The sequence below is a fragment of the Eutrigla gurnardus genome, assembly GCF_963514095.1.
Source record: "Eutrigla gurnardus genome assembly, chromosome: 18".
Taxonomy (NCBI): Eukaryota; Metazoa; Chordata; class Actinopteri; order Perciformes; family Triglidae; genus Eutrigla; species Eutrigla gurnardus.
In genome coordinates this window covers 7,785,434-7,803,679 of record NC_139929.1, presented here as the reverse complement: position 1 = coordinate 7,803,679, position 18,246 = coordinate 7,785,434, and the positions used below count along the sequence as shown (strand labels likewise).

The 18,246-nt window shown below is 40.8% G+C and overlaps 2 protein-coding genes and 1 long non-coding RNA gene across 4 annotated transcripts; all 3 read left to right on the top strand.

Annotated features, from left to right (window-relative positions):
• The first annotated feature begins 786 nt into the window (after positions 1-786).
• Positions 787-4,560, top strand: LOC311028899. Its single transcript, XR_014598810.1, has 3 exons — positions 787-905; positions 3,046-3,169; positions 3,525-4,560. It is a non-coding gene; the product is annotated as an uncharacterized lncRNA (long non-coding RNA).
• Positions 4,561-4,947: 387 nt separating this feature from the next.
• anxa13 (annexin A13) lies at positions 4,948-11,489 on the top strand. Of its 2 annotated transcripts, none has more exons than XM_084034027.1 (11): positions 4,948-5,094; positions 6,487-6,562; positions 6,652-6,746; positions 6,847-7,014; positions 7,115-7,148; positions 8,316-8,395; positions 8,624-8,692; positions 8,772-8,873; positions 9,109-9,184; positions 9,533-9,645; positions 9,762-11,489. In XM_084034027.1, exons 1-11 carry the CDS (start codon positions 5,080-5,082, stop codon positions 9,879-9,881), a joined length of 948 nt encoding a protein of 315 aa, XP_083890153.1. In that variant the 5' UTR covers positions 4,948-5,079; the 3' UTR covers positions 9,882-11,489. The 2 variants fall into 2 exon arrangements, with proteins under 2 accessions (XP_083890153.1, XP_083890152.1); XM_084034026.1 differs by having other exon boundaries at positions 4,949-5,094; positions 6,844-7,014.
• A 1,046-nt stretch (positions 11,490-12,535) lies between these two features.
• LOC311028785 (uncharacterized protein) lies at positions 12,536-18,006 on the top strand. Its single transcript, XM_084033548.1, has 5 exons — positions 12,536-12,672; positions 15,451-15,668; positions 16,060-16,272; positions 16,455-16,661; positions 17,118-18,006. Exons 2-5 carry the CDS (start codon positions 15,461-15,463, stop codon positions 17,495-17,497), a joined length of 1,008 nt encoding a protein of 335 aa, XP_083889674.1. The 5' UTR covers positions 12,536-12,672; positions 15,451-15,460; the 3' UTR covers positions 17,498-18,006.
• The last annotated feature ends 240 nt before the right edge of the window (positions 18,007-18,246 follow it).

Here is an 18,246-nt window from a genome sequence, read left to right as displayed (position 1 = left end):
AGACCTGTAACTGCCATCGATGCAGAACATCTATTTTTCTGTTTGTCTATGTAAGGAAATCCATATAATGTAATTGGAAGACACCATCACATTCACCTCAGTGGCTGGATCACCAATCTGGGATTTACTGAAAAAAACATGAACAACAAATTTATATTCTGAGTTATTATGCTTAAACCAGACAAGTCACAATGTGTGTTTATGTTAAATCCAGTTTCAAGTATCTGAGAATCTATGTCAAGGATGCTCAACTTGCTTTGCCCGAGGGCCACTTTTGCAGTTAAACAAACATTAATACTGTTTATCCGATAAAACAATTCAAACATTATCCTAACTCATCTTTCTTTGAAATTATTTTCAAAATAACTGTCTTTTTAACTAAATTAACTTGACACACGGATTGCCACTGTGACTTTACGACAGATAAATCAGATAATTTATTGCATTTAGTTGCACTTTGATGCTTTCTTAATGCACTTTGGCTACAAAAGAAACTACCATTTTGGAGCACTTTATTTTAAATTAGTTCAGTGGGCCATCCGGGATCCTACCTGGCTGTAGGTCCAGCAGTGAGAGGGTCGAGTTGACAGTGAGGCCAGCGTGTAAGTGCCACACACTAATACAAGTTATTTAACACTTAAAAGAGAACTCCGTAAACACGTGATTATTTCAAGGCTCATCATCGTCACGTTGATGATGAACATGAGGATGAGTATGGCCCCACAACACTGTTTTTTTTTTTTTTTTGAGAAGTGTCACAAAAAATAAAGGCACATCCACTCATCTGAAAATGCAAATTGTTTTGATTTGAGTGAAAACGTGTCCGCTTTGAGTCCCCGTCACCACCCTGCCTTTCACCAGCCGCCGCACAGATGCCGAGCACAAAGCCCAAGGCCAGGACGCTGGTGAGTCACAGCCTTCATTCACATACACACACACGTCGGTGTGACTAAGTGAACGTTCATTCATTAAAATGAAAAAAAAATGAAAAAAACACCAAGCGCACTTTCACTTGACGTCATCGGTCTTAATCACTCAATTATAGCAATTTCTAGAAGGTAAGCTTTATCTTCACCACGTGGGCCTCTGGTTGGCTTTCAGGCAGCTGAGCGACGACGAGGCGGCCTCAGGGATCAATGTGAGATCATTCACACGTCATTCAGTCTCCGTTGTATATATGAATCATACTCTGCGTGTGTGTGCTTACAATACTCATACGATAGGATGACACTATTGCCAGCCTGAAGCTCCAGAAAGCAATAACATGAGTACGATTTGAGCAAGAAAACAAAAGGACATGAACCAGGACTTCAACCAGTAATGGTTCTGCTTCTGGGGAACCCTCCATGAGCAAGTGGAGACCCTGAAACCAGAAGAGTGGAGGATGTTATAGCACCATATTAATTTAGAATGAGATGTTACAACCACATATACGTGTAATATCTATTTTTTTTAAATGATCTCACCATAAGGTTAATTTAGTAGCTCCTTGTGGTGATTTCGTCGCATCGCATGAGCTTCATCAGCATCAAGATCATGCAATATGATTAAAAGCCAATTACGATGAAACTTGTGTTAAGATCATTTCCTCAACATGTGAATTAATATGACCTGGCATCACACTTAACAGATGCAGCTGCTTCGCTGGTGTGCAACCGATAATGCACAAAGGCTGTAGATACACTTAACGTCACATGATGAAAATGACACTCTCAGTGTGGATAAAAAGGGTGAGAAGACGATGATTATGCAGCCGGTCCTCTGCAGAATACAACAACGGATGATCGCCTGTGTTTTGAATTTAAATAAAGAAGAGGGAGGACAGAGATGGGATCAAATCCACGTTACAGAAGCAGTGAAGTTGTTGTATCGGGAGGCTGAGACTCCTTATTGTTGTGATAACTTGCTTTCATGATGGTACAACACACACACACACACAGAGTGATGGTGAGTCAGCCTGATAGTACTTCTTGTGAGTGGGCTTCACTACAGTGGGAACTGAATGGATGACTCATAGAAGGGCTTTTTGGAGGAGACTGTCTGGGTTAGAGCAAAATAGATTTTATTGATTCATGTTATGCGAAGGGGCAGATTACTCCGGGCCAGGCTATTAAGGTTGGGAATTTAAAACATCTTTCACCGAAGAGGAATTTAGGTTCAAATCATGTCTGTTCAGAAAGGGCTTGAATTACACGGTTGTACCACAAAAGGGGGCGAACGAGAAGTAATCATAAAATAAAATGAAATATTGGCAGAGCTTGAATCTGATCTAATGCCGTTTTTTAAACTGGAGAGCTCTGATTTACACTTAGTTTCATCGGTAAATTAATCTATATGCTAATTTGTCCATAAAATGTCAGGAAAAAATCAAATCAAGTGCCGGGGCCCAACGTGACAACGTCAGATTGATTGTTTTGTCCACGTACAATGAAAACAGCAGGACATTCTCACATATGAGCTCTTTACCAGAGAGGGTTTGGCTTTATTTCTTTGCTCCATGGTTATCGGTAACAAAACCACCTCTCAACAATTTCCTCAGCCAGTCTATCAGACCCGAACCCATTGGCTCCTAGAAGAATAGATAAAAAGATTTTTATAGTTCTTGGACAACAATGGCGTTGCTGCATATAATACAGAGGAATATGGTAAATCAACGTGGCAAATGTGGATAAATGGATAAATTAAATGATACAAAATCAAGGACTGTAGTTGGTGAATATGACCACTAGGTGGAGGTGTTGGTGCATGTATAACCGTGTTCTTAACATCAACTCAGAGCAACTCATTTTCACATTTCTGTTCTGGAAATGTGTGCAAATTATCACATATTTAATAAGATAGTGCTTTCATTGCAATTAATTTTAGGAAACTTGTAATCCCCCAAAATAATTGGCTTAATGTTCGTCTTGATAATTCTTTTCCTCCATTCACCTGCGTGTTCACCTTTTAAAGCAAAGTAATCATCAGGCCCTCTGTTTGTTCATTATATTTAGTAGAATACTTGTATGTTTAATATTCGTGTCATAACTCTCCCACCATCTGCAGCACAGTGGCACCATGCAGCACGCCATCTGGGGGATGCCAGGAAGTGGAGCACCACACTGCCACCTGGGCCCAGTGAAGCGGACCCGAGAGCCTCCACGCTGCCGGGATTTGACCACGGGAGCAGGTAAACAATGCACCGTTTATTAGCCGAGCATTGTTCTACACAACAAAAGCCCAGTGTTCTCAGAAGGTCTCCTGATTGCACGGAAAAGAACCGGAAAAAGGGAGTCAGCAGACACATCCTTTTGTAACAAACAAAGTTTGTGCACAGCAACGCCTCTGTAGTCATTTTAGATCCCAGCAGAAGGACAGTGACAACAAAAAGCAGACGAGTTCTCTTACTTTTGCCTCCTGCAGAGCTCTGCTGCACCAACATGTTTTTGTGTTTGAGGTCTAAACTTGAGTCTGGGTCCCGGGTCTGCATCACATTACAGCCTGTTTCTATGGCAGGCGCTTCTGAATGCGGTCTTTGTTTCCAGGTCCGTGATAAAGGCTTCAGCGGGACCCCCTTCCACCGCCTGTGAAATGAAGACCGTGACATCCCAAAAAATAGACCACGGGGGGGGCCCCGGAGCAGCCAGATGAATAGGACTTCCATCTTCATGTGATGTTCGTTTTGCAGCCATCGAGATATTTGGGACGAGGCCAGCAGACCAAGGAACAAAAATGAAAAGGGCATGAACAAGTGGAGCCGCATTTAGTTTAGCAGTTTACAAGTGCATGTGTTGCTGCATGAACACGTGCATGCAACATTTTCCACTTTGCAGTAGAATTCATTAGACTTCATTGATTCTTCTTGAGGAAATTTAGTTTAGAGTTATACTTCTATAAAGCTGGGGGACTCAGAAAACACAGAGGCTGAAATATCCTGACTTTCTCTAATGTACTGGATCCTACACTTCCCATAATGCAGTGGGGCAGCAATGAAGTCAGCAGTCGAGTTCAGGTCGAGTCTTAAAGGGGTAATTTGACATTTTGGGAGAAGTGCACCAGGCAATTAAAAAGAGAATTTAAAGATAGATGGTGGCAGGTGATTCCAGATCAGCTTGGACTCGGTCACAAAAAAAGAACAGCTTTGATTGATTCTACTTTTCTGGTTTGAGATCAAATCAGCCTCCGCAGGTCAGAAAAACAATGTCGCCCTCCTGCTGATGAGCTGAATATGTCGTCGTGGTAATTGAGTCACCCCTTGGTAGTATATTCTACAAACATTGTTTGAATAACCACCTTTAGATGTCCAAAAAAGTTTCCCCGATTGATCCACCAGGTAATTTCCAGATAATGACACGGCGAAGACGGATGACTCATCCTCGTCTAATTGCACGCCTTTGCTCAAGCCGTTAACTGGAACGGGCCACTCAGACAGTTTTCATAGGGGCCTTATTGTGGAGGGCAGCGGCGCTCCTCGGTGGCTGAGTAATTACACAGCTATAAGGGACGGTTAATTACCAATGGTTGGAGCGGAGGCTGGCAAGGTTTCTAATTATACGGTGGAGCACCAAATTCACCTTTTGGGTCACTGTCTCATGCAAACTTTATACGCCACATACGCCAATACTTTTGTAAGTGTATATATAGTACAAACGTGAGTGTGTGCGTGTATACACAAAAAGTTATATACATAAATATGTCATGTGAAATTCACATACTTTTGTACTTTTATTTATATATAAATAAAGATGTGATCCACCAGGTAATTAGATGTGTTATTTATATATAAATAAAAGTACAGGTGTATATATAGTACAAACACACACAAAAGGTTATATGTATTGTGAAATTCACATACTTTTGGTTTCTTACTAGGGCTTTGGACACTTAAACGTACTAGACAACATGCTAGTGGGGAACAAGTGCATGCTGGGATACTACAGTGGTCGTGCATGTAAACGGTTAACCCCGGTGTGTGACGTCACACACGCTGGTTTCTGCTGCTCCGGGCCGCAGCTCCGTTTCAAGAGGACAAGTAACTACAAACTACCGAGGTTTTCTTTGGACAAATCAGCAGCTGCGGCCGGAAACAACGTCGTTAAAATGGGCAACTGTCAAGTAGGTACCGATGTCTGGACGTGTGTGTGTGATATGTATTAATTACGAGCTGACGACTGGCTTTCATCCAACAGTTACTTTCCAATAAAATGTATTTATATCGGATTATACATCACTGTCTCTGTTCGGCTTCAATCGCGATCAATCTCTTTTTTTTTTATTTCCGCTGACGTCATTGCGAGTGATCGTGTGAGATTCGCGATATTCGGCGTGTCTTTTTAAAGAGTAAACGTCGCCAACGACGCCGTGTGACGGACGACCGTGTCTGGGTTTACGCAGAGGGAAGGGCCGCTCCTCCTGCGGAACTCCTCAGATCCGTTACATGGGTGTGTGAGGATGAATGACTGGCTTCTTATGTGATAAAAATAAAACACCCAGAATAATCAGGAATATCGGTGGAAAAGCTGCTGTAATGGTCGACACGTCGGTTTAAAAAGTACACCATGTAATAAAATACGTTCCCACACGTTGCCATTGAAAAAAAAGTATATATTTTTCATATATTACCATATTGTTGAGGTATTTGTTTTTAACACAAATTGATGTTCAAAATAAAAAAAGATGGGACGATGAGAATTTCATGTCACAAATAATTACGATTTTATCCTGATTATCATCAACATGCTTAAAACTCTTGAAATGGCACCAAAACACACAATGAACTTACTGTGAGTTTTTTTTTTTAATATATGTATCTCAATGTGCGATAAAATGCTACATCGTCCCATCCCTAATCGGGATGATATCGTGAATCACAGTCATTTCAGTCGGGATAATCGTGACATGATGTTTCTGTATCGTCCCACGCTTAGTGAGGTGTTGGGAAATGGCTCCGTAAGTGCAAAGATGGGGGAGGGTGTCTGTTATTTGTCAGATTTATCTGTCTTTTTTAGTTCCTTTGTTGTCAATTACACCGATGGATTGTGTAAAAATCTTTAAATAACAGCATTTTTATTGTACAAAAAGCGGTAAAAGGGTACTTTAAAGTGCTTTAAAATGAAAACGATCCAACTTCATATTCAGAGAATACACAAAATTGGTTTTCCGACAAAATAAAATGATCACAAACGTTAAAATAGAAGATTTTGTCAATCTACTCTGCTGTGAAAGTGGTTCCTCTCATTCCCTTGTTGGCCCCTGGACCGCACTTTGGTGTCTGCCAGTTACTCACACGGCCCCCACCAAGTTTGTTTAAAGACTTCTGGCCCTGAATTCCTCAACTGAAGCATTGTGTCACGGGCCTCCCCTCCCCCACTTCCCAGCTGCTGCAGCATCGCCATCATGAACCCGGCTGAACTTAATTCACGGAAACAATGAGCTGTATGATACAACCGTGTTATTACAGGAAGCTTTCTTTCGGTTCATAACACCCATCTTCCGTTATTCCCTCAGCCAACCATTGTGCCTTATGAAGATTTTGATGTCGTTGCGGACATTAAGGCCATCCGCAAAGCCTGCAAAGGGTTTGGTAAGTTGGAAATTTAATTCTAGTAACTTCCCTGTAAGGATTACTTGCATTATTTTAATCATATGTGTTGTGTGTTGTCTTCTCTCCAGGAACTGACGAGCAGGCCATCATTGACATCCTGGCAAACCGCTGCGCAGGTCAACGCCAGGAAATCAAAAACGCTTATTTTGAAAAGTATGACGATGTGAGTGTCATTCGCCAACCGTGTTGATTATTATTCTAACTTCCACGTTACGTTTCCGCCCCGATTTCACAATCTAATTCTGTTTGTCTGTTGATAGGAGCTGGTGGACGTGTTGAAGAAAGAGCTGTCGGGGAACTTTGAAAACGCCATCCTCGCCATGCTGGACCCGCCCGTCATCTTCGCCGTGAAGGAGCTGAGGAAGGCCATGAAGGGAGCGGGCACTGATGAAGATGTCCTGGTGGAGATCCTCTGCACCGCCATCAACGCTGTCAGTCACAAATTAATTTCATACAATCTGTGTAAAAAAATAAAAATCATGTTGAATATTCTAACTTTTGAATCATTATATATAATATTGTTTCCCCCAGGACATCGCCATGTTCAAAGAATGCTACTTTCAAGGTAAGCCATTTGCAAAATGACTGTAATTACCTGACATCCATTATGTTGTTATTATGTGGCATTAAAATCACACTATACACTTGTCAAACCTTTCCCCTACTGTGTTGATAAATGTCACAGTTTCCGTTCGTTGTATTATGATTGAACCCTGGAAATAGAGGAAACGGCGACGGGTGATTCATTAGGATACATGCAGGCTTCTGTACTATTCTTGTCCCTTTAGTTGTGTAATGTACAGTCCCACCTTTTTAAGCCAAAGCCCATCCTGCTGTAGCTTCCTGTTAGCTGATTAGAAGTACATCTTCACATCTTCTTTGATTACTTGAGTTTCCTAGCCGTTAGCCGTGTGTGGAAGGAAGCTAATTCTTCCTAATATATTCCAAATGTACTAGCTTCTCACTGCCACTTCAATTAAGATATTCTGACGGGGAAAACTATTAAATTAGGATTGTGAGTGAGAGTGGGAAAGATGCTGCAGGTGCCTGTGCTAAGCTAGTTAGCGTATCGGGTTGACGTTAGCTAGCATGTTTGTGGCCTGCTAGGACGAAGTAGCTCAAGAGATGCTTGATTAGTTGTACTGTTTTACTTTTCTATTTTTTTCTGATTTGTAAACAATATAATTGAATTTGTTGAAACACTGTTTTGCGGAGTGCAATTCCTTCCAGTAAAATCATCCAAAGTAACGCAAGCTAGCTTCAACCTTTTACTGGAAGTGGGCTTAGCTCACTGCATAGCTTTGCACCCGAACACATAGTGAGGGCAGAAGAACAATAGAATTTGTTTGCAGAACATTCTCAGTAGGTTAGTAAAACCTACTATTACTCAGTAGTAATAGTAGGTTTTACTTTCTTGACTCAAACCTTTTAGTTATACCGGCAGGAATCCATTCTTGAAAGGGCTAACATGCAAACCAGTGGTGTCATTAAAGTAAAAACACACTGCAGTCACAGGACTTGAGTTGCTGATGGAAACAGACTGTCAGAGTGGAACATGTTGGATAATTGTTAACTTTAGTTAACAAGGCCGGTTAAGGAAAAGCAGTTACACCAAAAACCTTCCAGAACATAACAAAGTGTCTCTTGACTTCCCCTTTAAATACTGAGACGTAAAATAAACAGTGCCACGTGTCCTTTTATCTGACCCCGTTGTGTCCCGTTCCCATTCTAGTGCATGAGCGTGATCTTGAAGCGGATATCGAGGGAGACACAAGCGGGGATGTAAGAAACCTGCTCATGGCTCTGATGGAGGTACGTGGCCTTGAGTTTCTACTCCACTCTTGTAACTGAATTCCTCCCGTCCTGCTGTGGGACTGAAATTGAGCTCGCTCTTACTGCGCCTGGTCATTCCCTACGAACACACACACACAGGACACAATCCAGACACCCTCTCATTAGCAAATCAGATGCCAGATACAGTTGCTTCAGACAGAAAGGCCTCACTACACAGCAAAAGTCATCTACCTCTTTGTGCTGCAGGGCAACAGAGATGAGAGCTACGAGGTGGACGAGGAACTGGCAGAGCAGGACGCCACCTCACTGTTTGAGGTACGGTTTCCATGTTAAATTCATCACAGCAGATTCATTAACCCTGAACAGTATTAATAACGTGCTGTATCTGATGCAGGCTGGTGAGGGTTCTTTTGGGACAGACGAGTCCACTTTCAGCTACATCCTGGCGTCCAGAAATTACCTGCAGCTCCAGGCCACCTTCAAGATGTACGAGCAGGTAGGTTTCGGTGTCACAGATAGCTAATATGATATGATGAATATGAGCTGATATTTCATCTTTAGCAAGTACGTGGGTTCTCGTGCACAGACAGGCAGACTCTCATGGGGCTTTAAAATATCCTGAACATCTTCAATTATAGGATTAGGAGGAACGTGTTGACCTAGAAAATGAAACGTTACCACTTTAAGACATTGCCAGCGCTCTGATTCAACTAGTCATTTTCTCTCCATAGCTCTCTGGAACCGAAATCTTGGATGCCATCGAGAATGAGACTTCTGGGACGCTGCAGAAATGCTACATCGCTCTCGGTTAGTATGGAAAACAGAGTGTATTAAAATACAGTGAACACATGAACACATGCTAGTTTCTGCAGATGATGTGTTGTGATTGGTATGGTACTATTCTGAAGTAACAGGTCACTGAATACATGCATCTTGATATATTTTTTTACATTTTTTATCTTGATTCTGAGCACATTTGGATATAAAAAAACATCTGGCTTACTAAATGACAAAAAACATACATTCTTTCTATTTTAAACAAACCACCAAAGACCAGTAGATGGCGCTCTGATGCCAGGTGAATAAACCGGCCACCGAAACACACGAGGTGAACAGCAGTGGAGTTTAATGAAAGCCTTTCTTTCCTTCCCCCAGTGAGAGTTGCTAAGAACCCTCAGCTCTACTTCGCCCGACGCCTGAACGACGCGATGAAAGGAGCGGGCACGGATGAGGACACCCTCATCCGCATCATTGTTTGTCGATCTGAGGTAATTGCATGTAAAGATCCATGTGTGGAGCCAAATATTCAACTCGTAGAAAAATCACCACTTTCAATCATCGATTTTGACACAATGTTTTCTTTTCTTTTTCTTGTCGTCAACAGTACGATTTGGAGACCATCAAAGACATGTACCTGGATAAGTACGACGTGTCTCTGAAGGACGCCCTGAAGGACGAATGCGGCGGCGACTTTAAACGCCTCCTCCTGGCTATCTGCCACTGAAAGTCTGAGAGTTGAGCAGGACTGTATGGAGGAAGGAACCTGCCAAAAGGGGGGGAAAAGAAAGCTCAAAAAATAGATTAATATTCCATTAAATGTACCAAAAATAATATTACAAATAAACCTATGCATTAATTAATTGATCAAATGTGGCAGATATTGCTGTTTTAATTTGCTTCTTTAATTATTTATCCTTTATAATGCAAAAATAAATGCATACATTTAATAATTAATAAAAAAATTCAAATTCATGAAAAAATTAAGAAACCATTTCAATGTTAATAACGATTGATACATAGGGGAATTAATACAACAGTAAATAAAGAAGCAAATTAAAGCAGAAATATCTATTTATGTCACATTTGATCAATTAATCTGTACGTTTATTTTTATATATAATTTTTGGCACATTTACTGGCATATTAGTTTATTTCGGGTAAAAATGATTGATTGATTTTGGCAGGTTTATTCCTCCATAGAACGGACATTGACAACAGCAGTGTGTTCAGTCTAGCATGTCGTGACATTATATAGGGAGCAGGAGGATGGAAGTGATAGAATAATTAACCTGGCTCATGTCTTGTCCAAACCCAGAGTTACTGAGAATTTAAGTGGCTCTGTTTTTAAACTTTTTCAACAGACATTGATAACTAAATTCCCACGGATCTGGATTTACTCATCTGTCTGTGTCTGTCACTTACTGCCCATTTCGTAGTCCATTTGTAGCTCCGGTTCTTAACACCCATACCAGCATTTATACAAGGAAATGTAGTCACTGTAAGCAAGCATCAAGATTTAGACTGTAGTCATACTGATGCAATTACACTGAGTGTGATTTGGATGATCTGATTGGATAATCACACAGTAAACATGTTTGCACACTGGGGGGAAACACATCTATGGCCTCAGTATGTCTCTCTGCTGCTGCATTTACTGATGTAATAAGTGTTACATTATTACCACTGTATAAGTATTAATCTGATTTAGATCAAATATTCATGTTTGATTTTTTTCTACATCTTTCATCCTCCATGCCCCAAACACAGTGACTGTTAAAACTAATGCAATCAGTCCATGTGGCTTGAAATTTGTGCTTTTGAAGGGAGAAATGTGAACGTTTGAAATGAAGGAATCTTAGCTGGTGTCATGAAGGATATGCAATGTTATGTGAATGGATTTTTATGGATTTTCGGATTTTCGGAAGAGAATATATATTTCCTCAGTTGCTTATTGAAACACACTATACGTTGATTTACAGTATGTTGAATATTTTATCCATTACCACAACTAGAAAGACTTGACAAATCCAAATACACCTCACCTTGTTTATATATATGTTTTTGTATTATACGACTAACACAGTAGAGTTTTTAATATATATAATTTAGCGTACTATTTTAGGTAGACCAGAGGGTAATTGAGAAGAAACCTGGAACACTTAACATCTGGATGGCCTGATGTAATTTGCTCTATAAGGCAGCTGAGATTTGGTAAAAGTACCACTGTTGTAGTAGATACTCAAGTGAACTGCAGTACATGAGATAGTTGTTGTTTGTCTCTCTATAGCCAAAGAATTTCAGTCTAACTACAAATAAAGTTCCCCGTAGCATCCTAATGTCTGCTTTTATTTGACCTTTGACTGTCTTTGTTATACTCCAATGAAGAAATGCACATTAAAGAAACCTTATTATCCGAATATTTATAAATATAATTAACAAAAAGGACATTTTATAATAAGTAAACATCTAAAATAATTGTTCACAGTGTAGAAAAGTATTTTTTTGTTGTAGGTTGTACGCTCAATATTCATTCACAACAGCTGTCACGGAATTGTTTATGCAGAATGATGCAGTTGTCGTGACAACCCATGAGGGCAATATGGTTTCCATGACGACCTCATCAAGCGTGCAGTGGCTGTCATGCGTGTAGTCCAAACAACCACTGAAGACCGTCGATGCGAATGGGAATGATCTTTCCATCACTCCACGTCCTCTGAAAAGACACGCCCCCCTTCAAGCCTGTCACTGCTGCACTGATGCCTTTAAGTACTGTCGGAAATATGACAATTTTAAAAATGTTACACATAAACACAAAAAATGTGGGAGAGATTAACCTGAATTTCCACAGTACACAGCTGGTGATTATTAGAAGTAGCCTTGAGCCTCGTTTATACATATTTCAAAGCACAATTGTGATGTTTTTAGAAGATAGTACAGACCTTATCTCAGGTCTCAATGCCATGTTATGTCTGCATCATTCCATTAAACATATATTATTTATATTCATCATTACATATTTATACATTTGTGAATAATTGTGCACAAACCTCACCAGCCAGACATATTTGGTCTTTGAAAATGTTAGGATCTCTAGAGTGCAAGAGTTTCTAATGACTGATTGTTTTTTTATCTGGTTGCGGTTCGTAATTCTTTAATTTTCACCAATTTTGTAATGAAATCACACGTTTTCACACAGGCGTACTTTGTTATATTTCATTATGCAAGAATCCGGTGTAGTACGCCAATAATAAATCATCATACATGATCAATCATTCAGTATAATGTGAGGATTACGACCTTCTGTGGAGCTCCTGAAGGCAGCGTAATGTTACAGTCCCGTCGGTGCTCTCTGGCGCCGCCCCTCCCTCAGACATGCACGTTGTACTGTAGTCTCGCATTCTCTCACTCGTCTCTGTTTGTATTTTTGGGAAAAACTGGGCATTTTACACGAAGTGAGACTTCAGCGTGCAGCGAAAACCTCCAACACCAGTTTCCTCCACTGGAGTCTCTCGCAGGTACGTGTTTCTGTGTGTTTCAGCGGCTTTGTTGCTCCTTTTCCCATTTTTTTAAGCTGGTAATTACAGTCATTAGCATCCATCTTGGTAGAAGCTAATTAAAACCACTGCATGGAGAAATGGTTGTCCCTTAAGCCTACTAAATGTTATACCTTTGAGGTGTGTTTTATGATGTTTAGAACTTATATCACGCCAAATATGCTGATTTCAAATTATTGGCAATTAAAACACCTGCGATAAATCAACAGGGGTTACATTAATAGGCTTGCTGAGTTTGTCGTTGCATTATTTATTTATTTGTGATGTTTTTGACCCCGTGTGCTAACACTGAACATGTTAAATTCCTTCATAGGGTGCCTCTGTTCACTTCCGTGGGAGTAATAATTGCCATGTTACCACACTGGGCCAGGTGTTGAGGCCCGTTTAATGACTGCAACATGATGTGTTTACGTGCCGCAGTTTGCACATGTTAAAGAATAGCGGAGTCCAATCGTCATCTCTATGGAGACGTGGGGTGAAAACGTGCCGTGTCCACTTCCTGCAACAAAAACAAGCCGTTAAACGACTCTTATTCGGCGATTCGAAATGTGACCGTGCAGGTGTCAAGCACCTGAAGGCACCACCTGTGTCACTAGTGCAGGAGCTCTGCAGCCATGTGAGCAGTTCAGGGAACAACGTATGATGTGGTTAGAAACACACGTGCATCATTAATGCATGACATGCATCATTTATGCTTCAGGAATTCACGTTGCTCACCATTAAGACATGATAAAGCTATCGGCGTTGAGTTGCATTATGGGGAATGTAGGAAAGAATGTAGTTTTTGGAGTTTGAGGTACTAAAAGTTAGGATATCTCAGTATCCGCTGCTGTGATTTCGACCTGGAAACAATCTCTAGTAATGTTGACCAGTCAGAAGCAGATTTCTCGCTTCCTCACATTATAAACTGTCTATTCTCCCCCGACTGGCAACTGGTGCCCCCTAGACGTTCACTTCTTCTACACAAACAACGAGGGGGCAGGTTGTACTTTATCTTGACCTGGAACAAAACTGCATCTTCAGAAGATCTCATCTTGGCACGAACAGCTTGCTATTTGTCGAGGCATAACATGTATATACAGAGATAATGAAACATAAAGTGAAAGGGGGTCAGGGGAAGAACAGTGACCAGTGTGGGCCTGTGGTCTGGAAGATTCCACTACAACGTATAAGGCACACAAAAATAGTTTTCGACAATCAGGATGCTTAAAGTTTACACATTTCAATACTTTTATGTTGGATGCAAAATAACCCCTTCCTTTGGTATCCTAAAAAATATTGTCATTTTTCCCACCATGAAGGCTTTTTTGGCTAAATTTCTTGGCCAAATAAACTTGAAACTTTGACTTAAGTTACTAGTAACATCATCTAATCTACAAGACTGCATAGGTTCTAAAATAAATAATATAAGGCCAAACAGTATGGCTCCCGGCTCAATAATTAACCACTAATCTATCTCCGTAAATGAATGCTTAACTAATGCATGACTCTTCATGTTCTAATGCTTCATGAATCATAAACTCACGTGGCTCAGGATTAATAAATGATTCTCTCACTATCAGTTCTGTCGTCCATTATTAAGGTATTAAGTGCAAAGGTCCGTACTTAATAAAAGGAGTGTTTGTCGGTCATTGATAAGCAGTTCACCACTTTGCAGGAGGACATGATGATTTTAATGATGAAAACATCTCCTTGTATGCATTAGTGTGTATTTTTATTGTAGCCAGATATATGCATTAGCTCATAGTACATATGCATTTCTCATAACTCAAGTTTCACATGCATACACTAATGCTTTTTTCCATATCATACACAAATGAATGCCAAATAATTTTACCTCCTTAAGGCTTTAACTATAGAACCTTAATTATCAAAATCATTTGCATTTTTTTTGTGAGTATACATTTTGCAGATTAGTAGTGTACTGTACATTCTGATGGACTGATGAAAAACATGTTTGCATCACTACGTCTGCAAAACCGAGGGTTTTACAAACACAGAGGCTAATTGAAAAGCGTTCCAAATAAAGGCCTTATCTTATCTTATCTTATGACTTCTGTCTCTATTCATTAAGACTGTTGTGTTCTGAAGTCAGTGAGTTCATTTTGGAAGCAATAAAATCACTTGTAAACACAATAAATCCAGAATGCAGTGTAACACCTCTTGTAACTATAAGAAAAGTACAGTTTTGAGACGTGCTTCCATATGAAACTACCTTCTTACACAAGTTCATGTGATCACTTAAAGAATCATTGATGCATGATGGTTATTTCACGTCATCACAAAGAAAACAACCTTCCTCGACCAGCGGATCTGAAACCAACAGCAGAACAACATGTAGTCTTAAAGTATCAGCTCTATATTCATGACTTGATGGTCCACCGCACGATGAATAATCCTATGAAGTCATGCTGCCTCCATTATTTTATTATAGTGAGGGCACTTCATGTAACATGATGCACTTCACTCGTGGTAATTCAAGCGTTAAATACATTCGTACATGGGCATGACTCGTGCATTAAAGCTTGATGAGTCATGTTTAAGTTTTGTGTCTAGAATTCCGATGCAGCATCTAATTACAAGATCCATGTTTCATAATTATGAGATCTTTATCTCTTAATTATAAGATTCAGGTCTGTGTGTCCGCAAATGCTTTTCCACGTGATGTCTGGCTATACCAACGAACAGCATTCCTATATTACAGAACCCGTACTAACGGCCCTTCTGGTCCGCTCCCAGGTCTGAAGCGATGGCGTCCGTGTGGCAGCAGGAGCCGTCAGGTTATTCCTCCTGCTTAGAGATCGACTCCAGCTCCGTGAGGTGCAAAGACCGGCTCACCTCTCCGCTCTGGTTGAAGCAGGAACAGGACGACCTCCGCATCATCAAGTGGGAGAACTTTCAAACGGGAGCCTCGGCCGATGCTGTCCAGGACAACACGCCCAGCAGTGCCATGTCGGGTTAGAGCACTTTATCTGCTGCCTGATGCAGACGTTTTATCAGTTGGTGCAATGACACAATGAGGGAGTGATTGTGTGGCCTCGGCCTTAGTCGGGGTGTAACCTTCAGTAGATGGCGGTCGGCACACGCCCAGTTTGGAGAAAGTTACCACAACTAATGTACTTCTGTGGAGCAGCAAAACATATTTTAGACACCTATTAAGACAACCCATATATTTAGAATATTTTAACCCGTCTCTTTGGTATTGCATTTGTGATTTATTAATGTTTTAATACGTTGTAGGTTTTCTTTTCATTCACCACCAGATCGTAAACTGATGCCAGTGTAATTTGAAGTTATTCTTCACATAACGGAGCGATCAGCTGTGTGTTTAAATGTCTTTTTCTCTAGCTGCCTCACATGCAGAAACCCTGCCCCCGCGGGTGCTGCTGACCATCACCAAGCTGCAGTGCATGCTGGAGAGCAAACAGGAGCGCATCACCGCACTGGAGAGGCAGGTGGAGGACCTGATGCAGGACCGCAAGTTCCTGAGGAGCCAGATCGAAAACCTCACGAGTAACCGCTCCATGCCGACCTTTGCATCACCCAGTCCTCCAACGGAAGGTCAGAGTCTGAAGTAGGGCTTCTTTCTCTTAGTTGATTAGTAGACTAATGGGTCGCTGTGGTCTGAAGGTACTTTACTTGTTCAATTAGTCGACAAAATAAAGTGTCATGGAAGAATCTCCGCCCCTCAGCTGTGTTCGATTCATAATAAATACACGTCGTATTTTGTTGTTCCTACGCAGCTCCTAAACCCAGCAAAGTGCAGCACTCGGAGAACAAGTCTCGGAAGAGAGAAAGAGGGTCTTCTTGTTCGTCCGACAGCAGCGGCAGCGGCTCCGAAGCGTCCGAATCGTCAGAAGTGTCGGCGGCCTCGAGTGAACACAGAAGGAAGAAACACCACAAGGACAAGAAGAGGTCGAAGAAAGGGAAGGACTACAGCAGGAAGAGAGGTAATAATCCTGTCCTGTATTATGAAGGGGCTAAATGTTTGTTTTAATGCTCACTGACCGTCTGTAAATGCACATTCATGATAATTCAAGTCAATATCTGCTCTATTTTTGAAAATATGTCAGTTGTTGTGACAAAGAAACATTAGATGGATGTAGATTACCTCTTCAAAATGTGTAAGAAATACAGACACAAATAGTTGATACTTCGATTGACCAGTGAATTAGAGCAGGAAATTGGCTAAATTCCTATTTATATATTCACATTATGTTCATTTTTTAAAAGGTTTTTCTGACCTTTTGCTTATTTTTTATGCATTTCGTCATATATATTCTACATTATAAACGGTGGAAAAGTGAGTTGTTGGTGTTGTGTTTGTTGTGTTGAGTACAGGAAGCGTATATCAGTGTCATCTTAAAGATTTCTGTAACAACATGCCTTGTCATTCCTTCCACCAGCCACAGGCGTCCAGTACGTCATCCACCGCTACAAACAAGTCCTGTCAGCCTTCATCAAGAAGAAGAGCATGAGCGAAGCCTTCCGTCACCTGGGAATCGACCGGAACACCATCGCCAACACAGCTTCCATCGCAGAGCTCCACCTGGCCGGCAAAGACATGGTCCCCCTGGTGGGCTTGTTCCGCCAGGGAGAGGAGACTCTGGTCAGCTACGCCCACAGGTGCACCCTGGTCATCGACAGCGACGCCGACCTGTCCCGGAAAATAGACCATATGAAAGCTAGTGGCGAGCTCCTGCCCATCTCAGGGAAAAGGCAGAGGGTGATGCATTCTCACCTGCAGCAGCTGGGGGGCGCTGCGGAGAGCATTTTAATAGGTTGATGATTATTTTTATTGCATGGAGCAGGGTAAAACATAATGCCTTCAAAAAAAAGATTTTGCTTTGTTTTTATCTGAACTGCTGGGTTTTTAATTTTTGATTTATGTCCCAAAGGGAACAAAATGTTTATTATTATTATTATAATAATTATTATTATTATTATTATTATTATTATTATTTCCAGTATATGTATTTCAGTATATATGAATACACATTTAGGACATATATTTTCTACTTGATTATAGACATAAAAAAAGGTTTTTATGACGCTGCTGTCACTGATTTGTTTGAATTGTTTCAGAGCAGAAGTGGGTGTAGTGTTCATTACAACCACAAGATGGCAGTGCATTCATATTGGATTATTTACTAATAACACCTCTTGTCATTCACTCCAAAATGGTGGATAGTCAATTTTCCATTTTCCAGCAGCATATTTTTGTTGGTGCTGTTAAGTTCCTGTTCATAGAAAATAATTTGGATGACATGATCCCGTGTTTTTTTTTATGCTGTAAATGTTAACGTTTCTGAACTGCCAACAAATGAAGACACTGTTTGATCATAGAGGTTCCAGTGAGTTATGTTGCATTTGTTTTTAAGAACAGCTGCATCGCATCAACAACCAATCATATCACATCATAATGCAATTCAGCACAACTGCTCTGGGAGGCATGTTCTTACTCCGTCTCTCGACCAGAGGAGAGGGCCGCACCAGTTGTGCAGACAGATGGAAACGCTTGCCAAGACATCCTTG

Bases quoted from the DNA above. Each gene is read 5' to 3' on its own strand.
- anxa13 (XM_084034026.1), top strand. The intron at 9,185-9,532 runs GTTAGTATGGAA...TCCTTCCCCCAG, and splicing joins GAAATGCTACATCGCTCTCG to TGAGAGTTGCTAAGAACCCT. The intron at 9,646-9,761 runs GTAATTGCATGT...TGTCGTCAACAG, and splicing joins TCATTGTTTGTCGATCTGAG to TACGATTTGGAGACCATCAA.
- LOC311028785 (XM_084033548.1), top strand. From the start codon at position 15,461: ATGGCGTCCGTGTGGCAGCAGGAGCCGTCAGGTTATTCCTCCTGCTTA. The intron at 15,669-16,059 runs GTTAGAGCACTT...CTTTTTCTCTAG, and splicing joins GCCCAGCAGTGCCATGTCGG to CTGCCTCACATGCAGAAACC. The intron at 16,662-17,117 runs GTAATAATCCTG...TCCTTCCACCAG, and splicing joins GGACTACAGCAGGAAGAGAG to CCACAGGCGTCCAGTACGTC.